The sequence below is a fragment of the Tetrao urogallus genome (assembly GCF_951394365.1).
Source record: "Tetrao urogallus genome assembly, chromosome: 20".
Taxonomy (NCBI): domain Eukaryota; kingdom Metazoa; phylum Chordata; class Aves; order Galliformes; family Phasianidae; genus Tetrao; species Tetrao urogallus.
The window spans coordinates 7,624,997-7,632,385 of NC_136833.1; the positions used below are offsets into that span (position 1 = coordinate 7,624,997).

Genomic DNA, 7,389 nt, shown 5'->3' on the forward strand with positions numbered 1-7,389 from the left:
GTTAACGATGGCCTAAAAATGACTGCGTCACAACGTACCTCAGAAATAAAGTCCTGGTACATTTTGAAAGAGAAAATCTACCCACACTGCCTGCTCAGATGCTATCACGTGCTACCTACACTTGTTCACATTGTTAGTAATTGTAACCACGAGTGCTATTTGCTGTTTGGATGTAGAACTTGGCTTGTTTTTTGCATGTCTCACCTTGGAAGCAAATGCACATTAATACCCCACCAACCAATGCAGGCTCCTAGCATAACTTAGTAAAATCATACTGTACAGCAGCTGCTGTGCTAACAGCCTGCATACACGTTCTTCCATTGCTTCAAATAAAAGGTTTCTTCATCCCATCTCTTACAGCAGAAATAAACCATTTATCCAATGAAACAGTACAAGCAATTTTTTCTCAGTTCAGACTGTAAGAAGAACAAGAAATCTACAGGGTTTTCTTGCCCGTGGTGCAGAGGTGGATGATGTACAGTCATTTAATTAAAAGGCTTTCCTCTGGATAGAATTTAATCATTAGCTATTTTAGCAGATGTTCTTAAAGAAATGGTTTTCTTACCTTGGATTTAAAGGACATCATAAAAGAAGGCACCAAGAGAATAAAGCACTTGAAGCCCATGAAGAGGAATTTTAGAATGAAGTCTGTGACTCCCACAATCCAAAGTACCTCCCAGAAGTTCTTAAAATCCACAGTAGGGTTAAAAAGATTAAGCTACAAAACAAAGCACACAAAAAACCCGACCCCAATGAATCAGAAGTGAACGGAGCGTCCTGCTCAAAGGAAAGCTAACTGAGGATTATCACAGCAGCACTAATTGAAAATGAACTTTTCCCCATAAATGGATCCTTTGTGACCTCTGACAGCCTCTCCATTTCTGAACCTTCATCACAACCCCTCATCCTCTACAGAAAGGCTTTCTTTTCCATTTTTGCGTTACACTCTTTGACTGATGCACACCCAAGACTGTAGCTACAGAACAGCAAAGGAGGAAAACTGCACACATAAAGCCCACAGAATTTCAGACTGCTCTGAATTCCGTATGCTGAGGACGAGGGGGAAGGCTCAGAGCTGGGAATCACAGCCAGCCACGTCCCCATGGCTCAGAGCCTCCACTGCATTTGCAGTATTACTTTGCAAATTCAAAGGAACTGTTTTTAAGGACAGCACCGTCCAGGTGAGCAGGGGAGGAGGAATGGAGATGAAAATGAAAGAGGAACCAATGCTACAATTAAAGAAAAGTGGCAGCAGCACAGATAAAGTATTTTTAGTTTGCATCTGTGTGGATTGTGACATGAATGGTGGTGTTTCTCTACTTACCTATAGTACAAAGACTGAGAATGAAAGGTGTAATACAGGAGGAGAGAGGATCCAGTGAGGTACAGCAGCAGCCAAGCACACTGCAACTTGGAGCACCGTTCCTGTAAGGTAACCAAGACTTATTACAATCCTTATCTACATCTTAACTGCATCCCCAAAGCACTCTCCATCTCACCTGAACAGTTACTACTGGAAGATTCCATCATATCAATTTCAGGCCACAAACACAGTTATATTTTCCTCTAAACTGCAGAAAGCTTTTCTCAGAATAGCAAGAAGGAAAGGAAGAAAAGCTTTCTGAGTTCTGCCACTTCACCTGCAAAGCTCTATACCATACAAAAGCACTGAGTTTACAAAACCACTTCTGCCTTGTACCAAATGGTGCCAGATCCAGCATCTCCATTAACGTTTCTCTCAAGAGCTGATGGATGAAGGCTGTGGTTAACTTACAGGGCTGTGCTGCAGGGGGTGATACTTACTTTGAGGAAAACCTGATTTACTATGCTTCTGTTTGCATACATGTAGGTTGTCAGCAGCCCGATTCCAAGAGAGATGCCTGTTAGGAGAAAAGGGTCGGTTATGCACAATAAATAAATAAGCAAAGAAAACGGAATTGGGTTAAAATAACCAGCCCCTGTTGTATTTCTGTGTGATTACAATAGCTTTGATTACAATGCTGATAATTAAGCACGTTTTATGTATGCCAGAAAAGGAAACAGCAGGAAAGGAAAGGGCTGAAAGGGAGGTGATTCTGTCCCTCTGCTCTGCTCTATGTGACCCCACCTGGAGCACTGCATCCAGTTCTGGAACCCCCAACACAAGAAGGACATGGAGCTGTTGCAGCAGGTCCAGAGGAGGGCCATGAAGGCCATCAGAGGGCTGGAGCACCTCCCCTACAGGGACAGGCTGAGAGAGCTGGGGCCTTCTAGCAGGCTTCCAGCACCTGAAGAGGGCCTATGGGAAAGCTGGAGAGGGACTTTTTATAAGGACATGTAGCAACAGGATGAGGGAAAATGCCTTTAAACTGGAAAGGGGTAGAATTAGACTAGATATTAGGAAGAAAGTCTTCCTTTTAGAGTGGTGATACATTGGAACAGGTTGCCCAGCGGGCTGTGGCTGTGAACCCTCCCTGGAGGTGTTCAAGGCCAGGCTGGATGGGGCTTTGAGCAACCTGGTCTGGAGCGAGGTGTCCCTGCCTATAGCAGGGGATTGGAACTAGATGATCTTAAAGGTCCCTTCCAACCCAAACCATTCTAGGATTCTATGAAAGACAGTTCAGTGACTCTTTGTTTCCGATGAACAAAGCAAGGAAGCTACAAACGAGCTGGATGCTATTTCAGGCATTTCTACCGGCCCATCTCTTGGGGAGTTTCTGCCCTGTTACACCCTACCGATGATGTGCTGCACGATCAACTTGACGCCCAGAATCAAAACATAGGGCAGACTTCTGTGCAGCCACTGGAGGACGCATCTGAGCTCGGAGATGGAACTGCCGTGTTCCTCCGGGTCCGGAGCGCCGTCAGCAGAGCTCCCCCCCTCGCTGTGGCTGTGACCGTGCGAGCGGCTCTGCGAACTCAGCCTCGAACGCCTCCAACTCGCGTTTTCTCCGCCTTCTCCCCCAGCAGAGCTCAGCTGGATGTGAACATCTCCGCTCGGATGGCACGAGCTCTGCCCGGCTGCGTGCGCGCTTTGGGATGGCGAAGGGTCACCGCCGCTCCCCTGGGTGCTGTGCGGATGGCTGCAGCTCGCTTGCATGGTGGGAGCTTTTCCTGGGCCGGGCTCTCAATGCTTTGTCTCTAAGGAAACAAAAAGTCACACTTGGAGGAAGAGCACAACGAATTCCGGAGGTTAAAAAACGCACCGAAACACAGCAGAGCGCATCGCGCACACACACGCGCGCGGTGGCTGCGGGGATACAGAAGGCTTAAACTCCTCTTGCGCAGAGAGGAACTCGCAAAACCCGACGGCCTTCGTTCAGCCTTTGGAGCGGAGCGTCCGTCGGCTTTCGGGCGCAGAGCTGGGCTCGGTGCCGCCACGCAGCCGGCGGGCCGGGATGGCAGCGCGGTTCCCGAAGGCCGCCGCCGCTCTTAAAGGCGCAGCGCAGCACGGCGCGCGGCTCCGCCGAACTCCGCCGTTTCCACGTCTCAGAGCCGCGCAGGACGCGCTCCGGGCGGAGCCTCCGCGAGGTACCGACCTTCACCGCCCCGCACCGCCCCGCACCGCGCGCTCCCTCCGGCCGCCCGGATCGCGACCGAACCTCATCGCGCGGCCGCCGCCTCCATCGCCGCCGCCGCCGCCGCCGAGTAGGGAGGAGGAAGAGGAGGAGCCGCGAGGAGGAGGGGAGGAAGGCGTCGCTGTGGCGACGCGCGGCTCGGGCGGGAGGTGCTGCTGAGCAGGGCGGGCGTTGTGCGGTTGGCCGTAACGCGCGGCTCTGCGCGCTGCCCGGAGGCGCGCGAACGTTCACGCGCGATGCCGGTCGCGACGCTCGCTCACCGTAGGCGGCTCTTCCCGCGGCGCCCAATGACGGCGTTAACCCAGCGGTGCTTTGGCGCCTCCTGCTGGAGGAGTCCGGAACTGCACCCAGAGCCGGAGTGACGCCGCGCTGTCCGGTGGGGAAACGGGGCGGGAGAGAAGCGCTGAGATCTGAGCAGCCCCGGGCTTTGCCGTCCTCCCAGCTGCGAGGCGGTGCCCCCGTCATTAATGCCATCGGCAGCTTTCGCCGCTGTTTGTCTGCTTTTCCCATCGTGGTCAATAAGTATATGAAACGATGTTGGAACAAACGGCAATCCTGACGTGGCCCCACGATTCCCTCTTAGCGCAGATCAGGCATCACAAACTTAATCTTTGGCCAGCCCTTTACCACCCCAATGCACGGGGTCCCCTCCTCAGCCGGAGGGCACTTCACTCGCCCCACTCATTTTTCAACCCTCCCATCCTACCTTATGTGCTCCTCAAGAAGCTGTACGTTCAGGTCACTGTTGCCATCATCCCAGCCCAGAAAAATCTGTTTGGGTTTCTTATATGGTCTGAGAAGTGCAGCATCCCTGCGTCTGCCATTGGGAATGCAGCATCCCACAGCAGAGCCCTGGAGGGGGAAAATAGCACAAACATTTCTCATAAAGCAGATAAAATGGGTGAGGGAGATGATAGTTTGTATTAAACTATAATGAAATTCTTGTTTATGGCCCAGCTCCTCCCTTACATCCAGAATGTGTCATTTAGGTGATCGGGCCAGCAGGTGGCAAACGTAATTGAATTCAAGAAAATAAACAAGGAAGCAGGCTGGGGACCGGCTGCTAAAAAGCTGACATCTCATTTACTAATTAGGAGGATTTACAGGATGCTGTATTTAAAAAGAGATGATTATTGATAGCTCATCTGGATCATGAAAGTTACCTTGGAGGTTCAGCTTCCCATAACCAACACTGCTGCCACACGTGGCTGCAGCTCACACAGGGATGCTGATGTGATAACAGGACCTGGAACAAAAACCCCCGTGGGTCACCTGTGCTGGTGCAGATCTGTATGGATGTGGATTCCCCTCAAAACCTTTATTTTGAGATGCACTTTGGCTACACGATGAACGAACCTTTCCTTATGAACTTCCAAGGCGTTACGAAGGATGGATGGCGGCAGCCAACCCAGGAGCCTTTTGTCAGGGTATGATTCTGCTGTAACAGAGTTGAATGTTGTGTATCTCTTCCCAGCAGATCGTTAGTTAATCACCGTCTGTGAGCTTTCATTGCCCTTTTGATAGATTGGAGCTCATAAACTTCTCATTGAGTGGATTGGATTTACCGTTACGCCGTTTCTCTTTACGAACAGAATAAATCAATATGGGGTACATCCGTTTTTTACTGTTTATTCTAACGGGTGTTAAAGCTGTACTGGAAGAAACAACTCATCTCCAGGAACGGGAGCTCTGATGCCCGCTGTCCTGCTGCAGAGCTCATCGTCTGGTGGTGCTTTGGGATGCAGCCCAGCTCAGACAGCAAGAGCTGCAGGTGTTACCCAGAGTCACAAGGCCTGGAAATGTTCCTGCTGATACCTGAATGCATTTTTATGTCCTCCTAATACCTGCATGTTGTTCTGTTACTGCGGTAGAAAGCTTTCTTTTCTTTACTGGGGACAAATGCCAAAGGAAGACCAATTCTTGCAGCAGTGTCATCGTGTAACTGCAGCTCGTGTGGCTTCAGACTGCATGATGGAGATTTTGTGTTTGGATTCAGCTCTGCTTCCACAGTCTTCTCCTTAAGATTGCATTGTTATCAGTATATTCGGTCCCTAATTACATCTGGTCAGACTAACCTTTATTGATAATTAGAAGTAGGCACCTCATCAGCTGAAAAGCATCCTTTTAGGTGGAACATCTTGTTCTTGTTTGGGTAATGATCTGAGTTTACATTCACACGGCGTTCATCGCTTGGACCTGACATCCTTTGGAAGAAGAAAGCAGGGCAGTGCCCAGAGCAGGTTTTCAAATGCCATATCCATGAGTTACAGAAGGGGATGTGTTCCCCTCTGTTCTTCATCTGAAAAACTGGAAGGTGTCCTCAACTCACAATTCAGAATAAAAGCTGTCATTTGATGGAACGCAAGGAGTTGCAGTTTCCTTTCAAATAACTTGTAATAGCAAGTCCTGTGTGCTGAGCAGCCAAACTGAAGCCTTGTTTCTTTGGTCACAGTTCTTTAAGCGTGGCACTATGATATTTTCCTGGTTAAGTGGTGGGATTTGCCCTTTTTTTTTTTGCTTGCTTTTCAATCATTACTGTTATTATAACTCCAACCCTTCTGCCCTACAGCCCAATTTTTTGCAGTGGAAGGTCTTACCTACACACAGCCACTGCTGTACTGCTCATGAGGAGCACATCCCCAAGATATCCTCCACATGCTGCGGTCAGAAGCAAAACCTTGGGACTGCAGGAGATCTGCTGACAAAACTCTGTGGCACCCAGGAAGAAAATGGGATGACAGGAATAAGAAGAGAAGAGAAAAGGCTCAAGGAACGTGCTGCTACCACAGTACATCGTAGGATAGCAGAATCATTAAGGTTGGAAAGGACCACTGAGGCCACCCAGTCCCACTGCCCTCCCATCGCTGCCATGCCCACCTACACCACACATCTGTGTGTCGCCTTTATGTTCTCCTTTTCACTGCTTCCTTTTATCTCTTTCTTTAACTGTCCTCATTGATTCTCACTTTATTTACTGTTTTCTTATCTGTCTCATTCCTTCACTTCTCTGTGGTTGCGTCTTTCTCTTTCAGTTGTTTACTTAGCCTTGAACATACACCCAAACCCTTCCATTTTCCTCTTAGCTTAGACTCAAATATACACAGAGACACCATTTTTCACCCCTTCCATTTCCACTTTCTTCCCTTTTCTCCCCCAGAACCCATATTTTCCCCTTTCCTCCCTAATTTCACCATTCTTTCCCCTCAGCATAGGTTGCTGTCTGTCTTCCCCATGTACTTTTCCTGCAGACTGAAGTAGGATTTGGACCTTGAGCTGGTAACGATGCAAAAGCGGGTAGAAACGATGTTCAAATCCCCGAGGAGGGCATCTCCCAAGTGCTCAGAACTGAGGGAAAATGGCCCTGTTGAGCAAATTATCTTCCCTTCAAAATTCTGGCTCCGTCCTTCCAGTTGGAAAGAAGATGATATAACGTGTTGTTGCAAGCTGTTAAGGTCTGAGATGGAGGGAAGGGAATAGGCTGAAGTTATTTTATGAACTGTTCATTTCTTTCTGGGAGGCTGTTAAAATAAAGCAACAGTATAAAAGATGAATTATATACGATTTAATGTAAAGCTGTTTGATGCCATTATGATATTTCTTCCTTGATTGTCTCACATTTCTCTACTTTGTAAAAAGTTTTGCGTGGTTTTTTTTCGGTCCTTTCTGCACATTATGAAAATTGTACTGAGAGGAGTAAATTCATTTGCATAAAATTGACTGCAAAGAGCAATTAGCCCTTCATTAATATGCAAATTTGGTCCGGTGCAAATCCATCTATATATGAGGCTTAAATATGCAAGTCAGTCTTGCTGTGCGAGAAACCCAGATGCTT

General features: G+C 48.4%; 1 protein-coding gene across 1 annotated transcript in view; it reads right to left on the bottom strand.

Annotated features, from left to right (window-relative positions):
- RNFT1 (ring finger protein, transmembrane 1) overlaps nt 1-3,079 on the bottom strand; it is a gene marked incomplete at both ends in the record, with an annotated part of 4,774 nt that extends 1,695 nt beyond the window's left edge. Inside the window, 5 exon segments of the mRNA XM_079545320.1 lie at nt 566-708; nt 711-718; nt 1,325-1,425; nt 1,804-1,880; nt 2,716-3,079. Of these exon segments, the coding sequence (XP_079401446.1) occupies nt 566-708; nt 711-718; nt 1,325-1,425; nt 1,804-1,880; nt 2,716-3,079 (693 nt within the window).
- Nucleotides 3,080-7,389: the final 4,310 nt, after the last annotated feature.